This window comes from Xenopus laevis, chromosome 4S (genome assembly GCF_017654675.1).
Source record: "Xenopus laevis strain J_2021 chromosome 4S, Xenopus_laevis_v10.1, whole genome shotgun sequence".
In the NCBI taxonomy this organism is placed as follows: domain Eukaryota; kingdom Metazoa; phylum Chordata; class Amphibia; order Anura; family Pipidae; genus Xenopus; species Xenopus laevis.
The window spans coordinates 11788612-11803839 of record NC_054378.1 but is presented as its reverse complement, the minus strand read 5'-3'; the positions used below and the strand labels follow the sequence as shown (position 1 = coordinate 11803839).

The 15228-nt window shown below is 40.9% G+C and overlaps 1 protein-coding gene across 5 annotated transcripts in view; it reads left to right on the top strand.

The window, feature by feature from the left end:
• The window catches only part of far1.S (fatty acyl-CoA reductase 1 S homeolog), a 57483-nt gene that overhangs the window by 39485 nt on the left and 2770 nt on the right, over positions 1-15228 (top strand). For 3 of the 5 annotated variants that reach the window (XM_041591258.1, NM_001090221.1, XM_041591260.1), the window contains 3 exon segments: positions 3681-3852; positions 8994-9123; positions 12715-12842. In XM_041591258.1, coding sequence (XP_041447192.1) covers positions 3681-3852; positions 8994-9123; positions 12715-12842 — 430 coding nt within the window. 5 annotated transcript variants of the gene reach the window in all.

The following is a 15228-nucleotide window of genomic DNA, read 5'->3' as shown; positions in this document are numbered from 1 at the left end:
GTTGCTAGGGTAATTTGGACCCTAGCCACCAGAGTGCTGAAATTGCAAACTGGAGAGCTGCTGAATTAAAGGAGAAGGAAAGGCTAAAAGTAAGTAAGCTTTATCAGAAAGTTCTATATAAATACACCAGAAAACCCTCAAAGTAATGCTGCTCTGAGTCCTCTGTCAAAAGAAACACAACATTTCTTTCCTTCTATTGTGTACTCATGGGCTTCTGTATCAGACTTCCTGTTTTCAGCATAAACCTCCAGGTCTTGGGCTTGAGCATGCTCCATTTTCTCATCTTCCACCCCTCCCTGCTGTAATCGGAGCCCAGAGCTAAGAGTGAGCAGGGAGGGACTCAGGCAGGAAGTGATGTCACACCAAGCCAATATGGCAGCTGCTATCCTAAACAAACAGAACACTTAAGAGCTGTATACTAGTATGGTAAAGCATTCTGCAGAATAAATAGTGTTATAACTTGCACTATTGTGGCTATCTATTGGCAATAAACTGCCTCTGTAGCTTTCCTTCTCCTTTTAACAGCTAAATAGCTCAAAAAAACCACAAATAATAAAAAATGAAAATGAATTGCAAATTGTCTCAAAATATCACTTTCTATATCATACTAAAAAGAAACGCAAAGGTGAACAACACCTTTAATAACCCTATATATATATATATATATATATATATATATATATATATATATATATGTTTTGGTAATGGTTGCTGGTTGTGCCTATCTTGACCGATGTAGCGGCTAATTGGCTATCTATGTGCCAACCATACTGCCCAATCCCCTGCCTTATCCAGTTCTTGGCCCAACTGTGCAGATTACCCAATTAGGTCTACCAAATCAGTAGCCGAACCAGGCAGACAGCTCAACAGGGATACTTTTTTGAGAGATGGATGTTCTTACTGTCCTTGTTATGGTTAATCACAATGCAAAAAATGTTTTCTGTTTTTGATAATGCTGCTTATGTAATAACACTGGTGAAAGGTTTCCCCTGGTCTGGTAACATCGCAACCAATAAGAAATTTTGCTTTCTAACTGCAGTAGACCAACAACAACAACATTGCTGGTTGAATCCTTCAGCATGGTGCACATTTGCCCATGTTATTCGATAAGCCTTATTCTGCATCTGTAACATTTCTTGTGCTGGAGCCCTAAAATACAGACTCTGAATAGACCCAGTTAGGGTGCAAGGTTGTGATCCCTTGAGCCCCCCCCCTTTAGCACAGAACAAGGTTAGAGTTATATAAACTCTTTTTAAAGAAGAATAAAAACCATAGTTAAATTAGTATCTCCCTCCCCTTTCCAACTGCACTGCTGCGCATCAGATAGCAGCTACATGCCGTTTCGCCATTGTAAATGCTCTGTAATGCTACAAAACTATTGTTGTTGCTACTTTTCATTACTCAAATTTCTTCAGGGGGGCCTAGGTGGTATAGGGGGCCCCATGAGGCCCTACTTAATGAGCAATTTCAATAGATATTTGTAAAACTTGACAACTTCTGGATATTTTGGGGGCCCTAAAATAAATTTGCTGTACGGCCCAGTAACATCTAGTTACGCCACTGCCTGTCTGCATATTAAAAGTTAACTGAAAGGTGAACTTTCTTTGGCTCACCTTTAAAATCTCAGTCTAAAGTGCTTGAAATGCTGTATTTACTGTAACAACCCAGAAGTTCTGCCACTTTACATTAGTAATGACCCGTGCCTTGGTCAACCAGAGGGAAGTTTTACAGATGCAGGTTTGAAAAGCTAATTTCCCCATCCCCACCAATACAACCCTTTTGCTTTGTATAAGTTGCATACATTCACACCATATAAAGGCAGAGACACACAGGCAGATTCGGGGAGATTAGTCGCCCGGCGACAAATCTCCTCTTCTTCGCGGCGTCTAATCTCCTCTTCTTCGCGGCGTCTAATCTCCTCTTCTTCACGGTGATAAATCTCCTCTTCTTCGCGGCGTCTAATCTCCTCTTCTTCGGGGCAACAAATCTCCTCTTCTTCGAGGCAACAAATCTCCTCTTCTTCGAGGCGTCTAATCTCCTCTTCTTCAGGGCGACAAAATCTCCTCTTCTTCGGGGCGACTAATCTCTTTTTCGAGGCGTCTAATCTCCTCTTCTTCAGGGTGACAAATCTCCTCTTCATCGGGGCAACAAATCTCTTCTTCGAGGCGTCTAATCTCCTCTTCTTCGGGGCAACAAATCTCCTCTTCTTCGAGGCGTCTAATCTCCTCTTCTTCGGAGCGACTAATCTCCTCTTCTTCGGAGCGACTAATCTCCTCTTCTTCGGAGCGACTAATCTCCTCTTCTTCGCAGCAACTAATCTCCTCTTCTTCGCAGCGACTAATCTCCTCTTCTTCGCAGCGACTAATCTCCTATTCTTCGGAGCGACTAATCTCCTCTTCTTTGCAGCGACTAATCTCCTCTTCTTCGGGGCGACTAATCTCCTCTTCTTCGGGGCGACTAATATCCTCTTCTTCGGGGCGACTAATATCCTCTTCTTCGCGGTGACTAATCTCCTCTTCTTCGCGGTGACTAATCTCCTCTTCTTCACAGCGACTAATCTCCTCTTCTTCACATCGACTAATCTCCTCTTCTTCACAGTGACTAATCTCCTCTTCTAGAATGAAAATTGCCCCGATGAAAAGCAGTTTTGTCGCTGAGCGACTAATCTCCCCGAATCTGCCCGTGTGTCCCTGCCCTAAATGTTTAGAATTCAGATGATTTCTCTCCTAAAATAAGATTGATAACAACTGATTACAACTCACACCAAAATATTCTTGATTATTTGGAAAGAGGAACAGAAAAAGATAAGCTAATTGTTGGTGCGGAACATAGCAGTGTTCAGTGCCCCCTTTTGGGTCAGGAAGATGTTAAGTAGGGGGCAGCATCCTCAGTGTTTCCCCCGCATTAGTGGATGGAACAGTGTAGCTGTGCTGTCTGTTGCTGTTCATTTCATGGAGACTGTGAGGTCTATTGCCGTTCAATACATGGTGATTATCAAAGCTGTTTGCAATGCTTCTCTTTCTCAGAGTACCATGTAATTTCCACTTTCAAGAGGAATCCTCTCGAACAGGCCTTCAGACGGCCCAATGTAAATCTAACCTCCAATCACCTCTTATATCACTATTGGATTGCTGTGAGCCATAAGGCGCCAGCATTCCTCTATGATGTCTACCTCAGGATTACTGGAAGAAGCCCAAGGTAATGGTGACTCTATAGCACTTTTCTTTTCTGTTCCTCTCAAATGTCATGCCACTAACAAATATGAAGCAAATCATGCTAGGCAGGGGGATCTAATGCAATGTGTAATGTTGTGTATGGCCGGCGACCTTGGGTTTTTGTTTAGCTGTAGCCCAGAAGTATGACGGGCTGAGAAAATGAACCTCAGGTTGCCAACACATACACTGATTGTTTGCAGGCTGGGGTTTCTTTACTTCATCAACACAGAAGCAGCTTTAGAAAAAGTCTACTTGGACTTTACCTCATTGGAAAAGCTTCCAGAGAACACTTGCTGCATTATTATATTACACTAGGAAGAGCCAAGACTCAAAAGTGTTGACCTGGCAAAGTTTATTACAGCCTGTGGGCAATTAATTAAGACAATAATCAATGTTTTGTTGCTGTTAAGACTGAATGATGATCATTGTTTTCACTGGATTTGATGCTTATTTTTCCCTCCACAGAATATTATGTAAATGTATCCTTCAAGATGAATCCTTTAGAACAGGCCCTAAGACGCCCCAATGTTAACGTCCGAAACAACCCCCTATTGCATCAGTACTGGACAACTGTCAGTCATATAGTTCCAGCAGTGATGTATGATGCTATTCTCAGGTTAACGGGTCAGAAGCCGTGGTAAGGAAGGCTGCGCTTAAAACAAAACCATAGGAGGTACACTTAATTGGTGGAGGCACACTGAGAAGACACAGGCTCAATGGCAAATATGTAACAAAAGAGTAATTGTAAATGGAAAGAGAAATTCCCTTGGCTGGATAAAACATGTGCAAGCATCAGCAATTAACATAGTAAAACAACAGGGAATTTTGGCCTTGGTTAGTACAAACCACAACTTTCCAAGGCAAACAGAATTGGAGGGTAGATTTTGTTTTTAAAGGACCAGTAATCAAGAATGAAATTGTATTTAAATGCATGCAAATAACATTTTCTGGTTAAATTTCTGTGTCTTTAGAAGCAATACTGCCGAGGGATGTGTTGAATACAATAAAGGAAAATGTAAGATTAAGGCTAGTGGCACACAGGAGATGTTCTCAGCCTCTATGCAGGTGGTTGAAAGCCAATGAGCATCCCTGTATGCCAACTAGGCTAACCATAGGTTTCCTAAACAGGCTCTTTTCCGTCCGCTGGACCAAGGAGACCCCCAGAACAATCCTTGTCCTGACAAGCATCAATGCCCACTTTAAACAAGGAACATAATTGACTTTAAGTCTGCATGCTCCAATCATGCTCTAACCATTTTAGTCACTTAAAGGGCATGTAAAGGCAAAAAAATAAAATTCCATTTTTACTTTCTTAAATGAAAAAGAAACCTATGTCCAATATACTTTGATTAAAAAATGTGTACCGTTTTTATAAGAAACCTGACTGTATGCAGTGAAATTCTTCCTTCATTTACTGCTGTACATAGGAATTGTCAGATGGTCCCTAACTGCTCTGCAGGGAAACAATCATACTTATGAACAGCAGGGGGAGCCCCACCTTACTTCCCAGCCATGCAGAACTCAAACAGCTTTGTTTGTTTCCCTGTAGAGCAGTTGTGAATGTGTAGCGATTTGTATTGGATTTTATTTTTTTACTGTTTCCATCTCCAGCTGCAGGGACAAAGATCATGGAGCCAGATTTAAACAGATAAACTAGTATTCTATTTGGAGGATTATTTTGCTGCAGCCACTGGTTCTGCAGCGTTGGAGAAAGTTTGTATTAAACAATACAAAAACTATAAAATCCACATTCGATTACATGAAAACACAGGACCCAGTGCAGTCTATATATTCTGTTTATTAATCAGTCTTGCTGTATCGGCTTCTGGCAGATATTATTTGACTTGTGATGTTTTGAACATTTATGACGATCCCTAAGCAGCCCAGACCACACTGTGCATGTGCAGTGTGGTCTATTTAACAAAGTTACAAGATGGTGACCCCCTGTGACCAAATTTGAAAGCAGAAATTTGATTAGGCTTGTGGTGCAGTAAGTTCATGTTTATGTTTAGTATACAAAATACAGCATTTCTAGCCTTATTCAATTTTAGACTATACTCCCTCTTTAAAGGAAAAGTACCCCTTAAAAATAAGTGAATGTAAAATTGATGAGGGGGCTATTCTAAGCACTTTTGCAATGTACATTTGTTATTTATTTATTTTTTTTCCCAACATATTAAGGGATACATGTACTGTTAATATGAAATAATTTTGTTACAACAGCGCCACTTGCTGGTCATTTTCTGTCCAGTCTGACCACCAAGTAGTCAAGGAAGTTGTCAGGAGAAATAAAAATGGCTGTTTTGATGTTCTTCTGCTTAGGAAAGTTGGGAGAAAGGTTTATAATTTTTTTCCTAAGCAGAAGAACATCAGAGCAGCCTCTTTCTTTCTCCTGGCAACTTCCTTAACTACTTGGTGTTGTAACCAAATTCATTCATATTAACAGTACGTATATCCTTTAAAATTTGGGAATTAAAAATAAGTAATGAATGTACATTGCAAAAGTGCTCAGAATAGCCCCCTCATCAATTTTACATTCACTTATTTTAAAGTTTTACTTTAATGATCAGATTTTAGCTTTAAGGGTAATGGCAGGAAAGGAGATTTCAAGCATTTTGTAATTCAATGGGAGGGTTGAAGTTGATGCTAGAAATCTCCTTCACCCGATCAAAATGAATAAGATTTATTGCCACAAGCCTGGTCCTTTTTAAGTGACAGATATGTCTGCATTTTCAACAAATACATCCCAGTACATGACAGCAGCAATTGCATTCACTTTGAGTGGAAGGATTGGGTTAATATTAAGCTTACTCACACAGAGCTTTTAAATGATGTGGATGAGAAAAAAAAACAAAAAGCAATTGCATTCACCTTGAGTGGAAGGGATTGGGGTGCAGGGGCGTAACTATAGAGGAAGCAGACCCTGCGGTTGCAGGGGGGCTCAGGAGTGTAGGGGGCCCAGTGAGACCCTAATTAATTAGCAATTTCAATATATCTTGGTAAAATAGGCCAACTTATATAAATATTTTGGGGCCCTAAATTGAATTTGCTATGGGGCCCAGTAACAACTAGTTACGCCACTGTTGGGGTGATTTTGCGCTTCCTCCCGTAGAGCTTTACAATGATCTGGTTGAGACAAATAACTCCTTTATGACATTACTGGTCCTTTTAAAGTAACGGGCATCTGTTGTAGTTAGTTAGTGCGCCGCTCTGAAAGGCAGGTGTAAGTATCTCACTTTAAAGAGTGTATTTAAATGCCACTAGGTATTTAACAAAAAGGGGCAAACATTTACAGTGTACTTTCTTTTTTAGTTGAACAGTTCCTTCTGCATATAGACTTTGTATAATGCTAAAGAATGGCAGCTTCATAAATTAATCTGTGGGTTAGATTAGCAAAGAATGTCTAAAAATGGCCATAAATGTATGTAGTACAGGTATGGGATCCGTTATCCGGAAACCCGTTAAACTCCGAATTACGGAATGGCAATCTCCCATAGACTCCATTTTATCCAAGTAATCCAAATGTTTGAAAAGGATTCCCTTTTTTGCTCCAATAGTAAAACAGTAGCTTGTACTTGATCCCAACTAAGATATAATTAATCCGTATTGGAATCAAAACCAGCCTATTGGATTTATTTAATGTTTACATGATTTTCTAGTGGACTTAGGGTATGAAGATCCAAATTACAGAAAGATCCGTTATCCGAGATAACATGGCAAGAAATTTGCATTTGGTTCAGCGAATAATTTAAGTCATCTTAAGTGTCACAAATTAAATCTTGGACTGGGTTGTTTCCTATTATTCAGTGTAAAAATAAAAACTTGGTAAATATATAGGCTGTGCAAAATAAGAAATTTTTCTAATATAGTTAGTTAGCCAAAAATGTAATGTATAAAGGCTGGAGTGAGTGGATGTGTAACATAATAGCCAGAACACTACTTCCTGCTTTTCAGCTCTCTTGGTTTCCACTGATTAGTTACCAGGCAGTAACCAATCAGTGACTTGAGGGGGGGGGCACATGGGTCATAACCGTTTGTTTTTTAATCTGAGCTAAATGCCGAGGATCAATTACACATTCACTGAACAGTTATGTCCCATGTGGCCCCCTTTAGGGCTTTAGCACACGGCAGATTCGGGGAGATTTAGTCGCCTGGCGACTAATCACCTCTTCTTCAGGGCGACAATCTCCCCGAACTTAGATTTCCGAAGCCGCTCGAAGTTGCCTCACGAGGAAACTTCGGGTGACTTCGGAAATTGAAGTGCCGCGAGTGCATTGCCGCAGGCATTTTTCATTTTAGCAGGGGGAAGGCAGTTCGGGGGGAATTTCGCCCCGAAGAAGAGGCGCGTAGTCGTCAGGCAACTTAATCTCCCTGAATCTGCCCGTGTGCTAAAGCCCTTATAGTCACTATAGTAACTAGTAGTGCTGGTAACTAAGTAGTGTTCTGGCTATTATGTTACACATCCAGTCACTCCAGTCTTTATACATTACATTTTTGGCTAACTATTTATATTAGATACGTTTTTTATTTTGCACAGCCTATTTCCCCATTTTTCACTCCAGCCTTTATACATTACATTTCTGGCTAACTAACTATATTAGATATGTTTTATTTTTGCACAGCCTATTCCTTTAATCTATTTACCCAGTTTTTATTTTTACACTGAACTGTTCCTTTAAACACACTAATTATACCGCATGATACAGCAAACCAGTCAGCGATGGTGATCTCTTCCACCATACACAGGACTGGCCAATCAGTCTGCCAGACGAATGAGCAGATACTGTATAATTGGCCATATCTACGTACATGGCTACACTTTACTTTCATCAAGGCTAACAGTCAAGGAGGAGCAGCTGCTGCGGATATGCACCATGCATAGACTGACATGGACAATTGGGATGACAGAAGATCTGTTGCTCAGGCAATTGGTTTAAAATCAACTAAACTGCCTAACTGCATGTATGGCTGGCCACGTTTAGTATGTGATGGTATTGTGTTGGTGCACTTGAACCTTTCCCCACATTTCATTTGGCAATAACTTCTGTTTTGTTAACACAGGACTATTAACCCAATATGCCCCTGCTTCCTAGATAGAGTATAAATCTGTGCATGGGAATGCTGCTTCCTAACTGGCTGCGAGTATGCACATACCTGCACACTATATAGAACAAAACGTCATTATCTAGATGACCTCCAGTAAAACCCAACTCCACTTAGTACACTTTGAAACCAAATAAAAGTGGCCTGCTAGTGCTCCCCTTCTAAATCAAAAAGTTAAGGATACGTTGAGTGAAGGGAAACTAGATTGTAAGCCCTACAGGGGCAGGGACCAATTGCAAAGCTGCAGAATGTGCTGGCGTCGTGTATAATCAAAACCCACAAGAACCAATGGAATCCTTCTGATCGTAACCTTCACTTCTGTAGTAGCTGTGAATCCTAAAACTTGGTTGGACCCTGGGTGGCAGTTGCACTCAAGTGCTGTACAATGAATATTGCGCTGCAGGGCTAATCATTCATACTAAAACGAATCCTGTGATAAGATGATAATATTGATCAAAATAGTTAGAAGGTGTTAAGTGCTTTGTTCATGTTTCTGTATTTGAACTTACTTTTAGGTACTGCGAGAATCTGTCATGCTTTTTCACAATTTCATGGCTTCCCAAAACAGATTTGTATTGTGCTGTAATGCATTTGTGACCTTTCTGGGGTATATAATGGCATCTGTCCTCTCTGTGTCATTGGCACCTTGTACTCATTCAGTTTTCTTTCTGGAAGGATGATGAAGACCATAACTCGTCTTCATAGGGCCATGATGCTACTGGAATATTTCACAAGTAACTCCTGGGTGTGGAACAATGAAAATACCAACATGCTTATGAGCCAGCTGAGTCCAGAAGACAAAAAGGTAAGTGTTGTCCCTGGCACTATTTCAATTTCTAAAGGTGGCCATACACGGGCAGATAAAACTGCCGATATTGGTCGTTTGGACCGATTTGACAGCTTATCTGCCCGTGTATGGGGGCTTCCGACAGGTCTTGCCGATCGATATCTGGCCACGATATCGATCGGGAAGGTTTGATTTTTAACCGACCGACCCGTCGGAGCCCCTTGGCGCAACGTAATTCGATCGTTCAGCCGAACGTTCGAATTACCCCCGATATAGCCATGCAGTTAGCGGCATATCGGTGAAAGATCCGCTCGTTTGGCGATGTCGCCAAAGGAGCGGATCTTTGAGTCTATGGCCACCTTTAGGCCGGTATCATTTACTTTCAAATTCGAGATAAATATCTGGAGAGATTTCAGGAGATGTTGCTCGTGGCAACCAAATGGCAATTAAACAGCCACCTATAATTTAGAGAATAGATCTGATTGGTTGCTATGGCCAACATCTCCAATAATCTTTCCAGATATTTTATCTCCAATGTTAGGAAGCATGCCCCTAAGGCTATGGCAGACATGGTGACTGAAAGTAGCAGCATTTCAACAATTTTCAGCCCCACCCCAGATCCCACCCACTCCATACCACAGTTTAAAGACTACACAGACATCCGCGCTAAAAAAGGTTACCCCCCCACACACACACAATTTATAAAAAGCTATTGATGGTCAGGGCCCCCTTATAAGTTAAAAAAAAAACTGTGGCGCCACGGCCCCCCATAAAAGTAAAATAATAATTATTGGTGACAGGGCCCCCCTATAAGTTAAAAAAAAAAAAAATTGGAGCCCCAGAGAATATTTGGAAAAAAATAAATAAATAAAAAACATTGGTGGCAGGGGCCTATAGGGTATTAAAAGAATACATTGTTGGCCAGTGGAATGAAAATACATAATAAACACAAATTGGTGTTCAGTAGAATTGAACTCATGGCTTCAGGACTTCGACTCCATCTCCTTTCGGGACTTTGGGTCTTTTCGCAACTTCAGGACTTCAATTCCGGCTGTTTTCATGACTTCGGGTCTTTTCACCGCTTCATGACTTAAATTTCAGCTTTTTTCATGACTTCAGGTCCTTTTCCCAATTCAGGACTTCAATTTCGTCTGTTTTCGTGACTTCGGGTCTTTTCGCCTCTTCAGGACTTAAATTTTGGCTGTTTTCGTGACTTCGGGTCTTTCATCGCTTCATGACTTCAATTTCGTCTGTTTTCATGACTTTGGGTCTTATCGCCGCTTCAGGACTTAAATTTCGGCTGTGTTTAGGCCTGGGCCCAGTACAACAGTACCACCTGTGCCCCATCTGCAGTGGTGTAAACATACACAATGCATTTCTGACTTTAAAAACAAAAAAATTAGATCATATAATCCTCGCCTTGGCCTTTCAGTAGATGACTTCATCCACAGCCTTATATATTCCTCAAAAAAGTTCAGTTTAAGGGGTGAAAGGCAATGGCACTGGCCTAGCCATACACCAGCAATTAATCCAGATGTAGAAAAAACGCCAATACCTTGGTATGCTGCAACAGGGGTGATCCCAATTTATTCCATAGTGCTACCAGACACTGCAGTTACAATCAAACGTTTCGGGAACACCTGTCCCTTCCCTGTTGCCGCATACCAAGGTATTGCCGTTTTTTCTACATTTATATATTCCTCACCCATCAAGTATTCTTCAGCATTTCCAATCTGATATCCAATGGGAAATCAGGACTTTGTTTTATTTTTGGCCACACACATGGATTGGTAAACTTCCACTTTGGTTATGAATGGATAATGGTAGCCTTACACAGGAGAATAAAAGCGGTAGACTTGACAAGAGTGTATAGGACCTGCTGAGGGAAATCTGGCTGAAAATCATACACTTAATCGTGTTTGATTTTTATTTTCGACTGCATCAGTGGACTGTAAACTCCCCTGTATGGTCTAATCTGTGTCCCCCCTGGCCTATGATTGGATTAGCTCGATATGTGTGGGTGACAAATTGAGCCCATGTCTGCTTGTTTGGTGACTTTACCAAACGAGTTGATCTTGCAGTGAATGGCCACTTTAATGAGTTAGTCCGCTCTTAGTTACATAGTTGATCCCTTTCATAGTAACGCAGAGCTATGGTGCGCCATAAAAAATCTGATTGTTCAACAGACGTCAAATGAAGGCCCCAGATGAGTAGCCGTGAGCAACTAAGCATAACAACGTGAATGCTGATGTCTACATTTTTTTTGTCCAAATCTCATTTGTTATAGTCTTACTGTCAGCATTATTGGTTCTCATGTTCTTGGCTGGGATATTAGAGGAGACATGCAGCTCTGGTTAGCAAATGTAATCCCCATAAGAGGTCTGTTGTCAATAAATGATCCTTATTGATTGTTTTATTGTACCTGGTTCTACCCATAAGTGTTCTGATCTGCATTTTAGCACAGTAACTTTCTGTTGTGTTTTTTTTTTTTTTGCTGCATTCTTCTGTGTTTGATATGTCTAAAAATATAGTAAAAGCGCTAAATGTATCTTGACAAATTATGCAAATGGCATGTATGCATTTTGATGCACTTCACGAGACAATCACATGTAAGGTTAAGGGCACACGCTAAGATTCAGGAAGATTTAGTCGCCCTGCGACAAAGTGCCTCTTCTTCGTGCGACTAATCTCCCCGAAAAGCCTTCCTGCTGGCTAGAATCTAAATCGCTGGCGGGATGGCACTTGGAGCGTTTGTTTTCCAAAGTTGCCTCACGAGGAAACTTCGGGCGACTTCGGACAGCATAGCGTTCCAAGTGCCATCCCGTCGGCGATTAAGATTCTAGCCGGAGGGAAGGTATTGCACGGAGATTAGTCTCCCTAAGAAAAGACAATTTGTCGGCTAATCTTCCCCAAATAGCATCGTGTGCCTCTACCCTACTCTTAAAGTATTCTGTGTTGTCCTGGAGTTTTAATATCATTTGAAAATAGTTATTATAGGGTCCCTAAGGTGTTTAATTATGTGCTGGGAGTTGCTGTGCTATCCATAGGGGAGATTTAAGGGCATGTCTTATGACCAACCCTTTGGTTTTCTGGTGTGTTACTACCATTTATATGGATAAAATCTGAAATGTTCTGGGTGTGGTATAAACTGGGTGTGTTTTAAAAACTGGGAGTGGTCAACGCAGCTTCCATTATCGGGCCTCTGCCGCGACGCCCATAAAAATTCCAGCCCTTCGTACCACAGATGTTGGACAGCACTGGTCTGGATAATTTTCAAGGACCTCTAAGCTTAGATTCTCAACAGCAGCCTAGGGCACACTGAGCATGTGCAGTGCCACTGACATTCAAAAGGTGGAGTAATAAGATCCAACATTGGGGGCTGTTGTTGGCTGTTTTAAAGGCCTGGATCGTTACTGTTGTTGGACTACTGAACCTCTGGGCTGATTCTGAGAGTTCAGTGTACAAAATACAGTGTTTCTAGCCATAATAATAATTTTAGTTCTTTATAGGATTGTGGGACCTTTCCTTAGGTGCACCAAAAAAGCAGCAAATCATATCGGTCTTTACCAATGTATATGCTTTGCATGACTTGCAATATTTCTTTTGTAGGTGTTCAACTTTGATGTCAGACAGCTGCACTGGGCAGAATACATGGAAAACTACTGCATGGGAACCAAAAAATACGTTTTGAATGAAGAAATGTCTGGCCTCCCTGCAGCAAGGAAGCACTTAAATAAGTAAGTTGGGGTATAAGGCACACATGCGTGCAGAGCAGCATTAATAAAAGAGAAAGTGTTTAAGGGGCTTAAGATAACAGGAAAAGCTTCAAGATTAAGCACTATTAAGTTTCATCAAAGTACAGATCTAGTAAGATGAAGCTAAGGAGAGACTGGGTGGGTGCCGCTGGGGGCTTGTCTTTGGTACTCTAAAAGCGATACTGACACATTCCTATAAAAATCATAGGAACGTGTCCATATCTAGTAAAAAAACACCCCCAGCCCCGCGAACCTTCATTAAGATGACCGTCCAACACTGCTAAATGATCTTCTGTGTTGTTTCAGTGACGTTAGGCTGGGGGTGGCGCGATCCTTCCATAGGCTTATTATAAATGAAAACAGGGCTGCAGCCTATGGAAGAATTGCTCCAACCCATCCCACTGAAGCAATGCAGAAGATCCGTTCGTTGTGTCAGAGGGTCGGCTTCATAAAGTTTCACCGGGCTGGGGTGGTTGTGGGGGGCTTTTAGTGGAAACTCTTCAGCTTGCAGCAGCTCCTAGATATGGACACGTTCCTATGATTTTTATAGGAATGTGTCGCTTTAAGAATTTGCATCCCACTTTTTTTCTCCGGGGTCCAGTAAAAGTATTGTATTTTGGAGACCCACAGATCTATAGTAAATATTTTTTAAAGGATATAGATCCTTCATCCCCTTCTGAGGCCCCCGCTTGATACGCACCACCTGCACTTCCCAGTACTGAACCGTTTGCCCTTGATTTTGTATAAAAGGCAAAGTAAGTTAGTGGTCCTGGGTCATTTGATGCCCTGCCCCTAGCCATCAGGCTTTGCATTTATTAAAGGGGTGCTTCACCTTACAGTTAACTTTTAGTAGGTTGTAGAATAGCCAATTCTAAGCAACTTTTTAATTGGTCTTCATTATTATTTTTTATGGTTTTTTAATTATTTGGCTTTTTTTCTGACTCTTTCCAGATTTCAAATGGGGGTCACTGACCCCATCTTAAAAACAAATGCTCTGTAAATCTGCACATTTATTGTTATTGCTCCTTTTTATTTCTCAACTTTTTATTCAGACCCTCCCCTATTCACAGTCCAGTCTCTTATTTAATTCAATGCATGGTTGCTGTGCTGATTTGGACCCTAGCAACCAGATTGCTGAAATGGCAACCTAGAGAGGTGCTGAATAAAAGTCTAAATAACTCAAAAAACACATATAATAAAAAATGAAAACCAATTGCAAATTGTCTCAGAATATCCCTCTCTACATCATACTAAACGTTAACTCAAAGATGAACAACCCCTAACTTAACAGGTACGGGCAAATGGGTCTCAGTATATGCACACGATCAGCTGAAACTTTGGAAATAAGGGGTAGAAGAAATCATTGCTGAGAGAGGGTATCTTTGTATCACCAGCTGAAGGACACCATTCCACTGAGCTGTACAGAATTTATTATAGGGATTTAACTGCCGCTCTTGAGCAATAGGGAAACATCTTACAAAGAATATTCCTAGACCAAGATATGCTAAAAGCAAAAGTGTCCAAAGTCTCTAGAACTATTGCCCCTTTAATCCGACCCGAAAAAACTCGTTCTCCTCGAGCGTAACATTCAACCAAAAATCGACAGACTGTAGGGGTCAGCGCTAAAAAGCTAGGGAAAATCAGAATATAGCAAATAGAGAACTTAAGGTGTAGTATTTCTATTTTCTATACCTTATTATGCACTGCACAATATTGTGTTCCTGTTTGGGTACTCACAGACGTTTCAAATTAAATTCAGCATATATTAAAAGAATACGGAAACGGAATGGCTTCCCGATGGGATCCTTGCTGCAGATAGATGTGGAACGCAATAATAGTGTAAAACCTTTATTACTTTAAAAATCTCTATAAAATCATGCACTCACAATTTTGTGGTTATGATTGCTCATATCATATCTCCCCTTTTCTTGCTTCTCGTCTGTGGTTTTCAAAGGAATTGTAGGGGCACATTTACTTAGCTCGAGTGAAGGATTAGAATGAAAAATACTTCGAATTTCGAAGGTTTTTTTTGGCTACTTCGACCATCGAATTGGCTACTTCAACTTTCGACTACGACTTCAACTTCGAAACGAACGATTCGAACAAAAAATCGTTCAACTATGAGACCATTCGATAGTCGAAGTGCTCTCTCTTTAAAAAAAACTTCGCCAGCTAAAACCTACCGAGCACCAATGTTAGCCAATGGGGACCTTCCCCATAGGCTTTCTAAGTAATTTCTTATCGAAGGTAAATCGTTCGATCAATGGATTAAAATCCTTCGAATTGTTCAATTCGAAGGATTTAATCGCTCGATCGAACGATTTTTCCTTTGATCGTTCAATCAAACGAAATGCGGTAAATCCTTTGA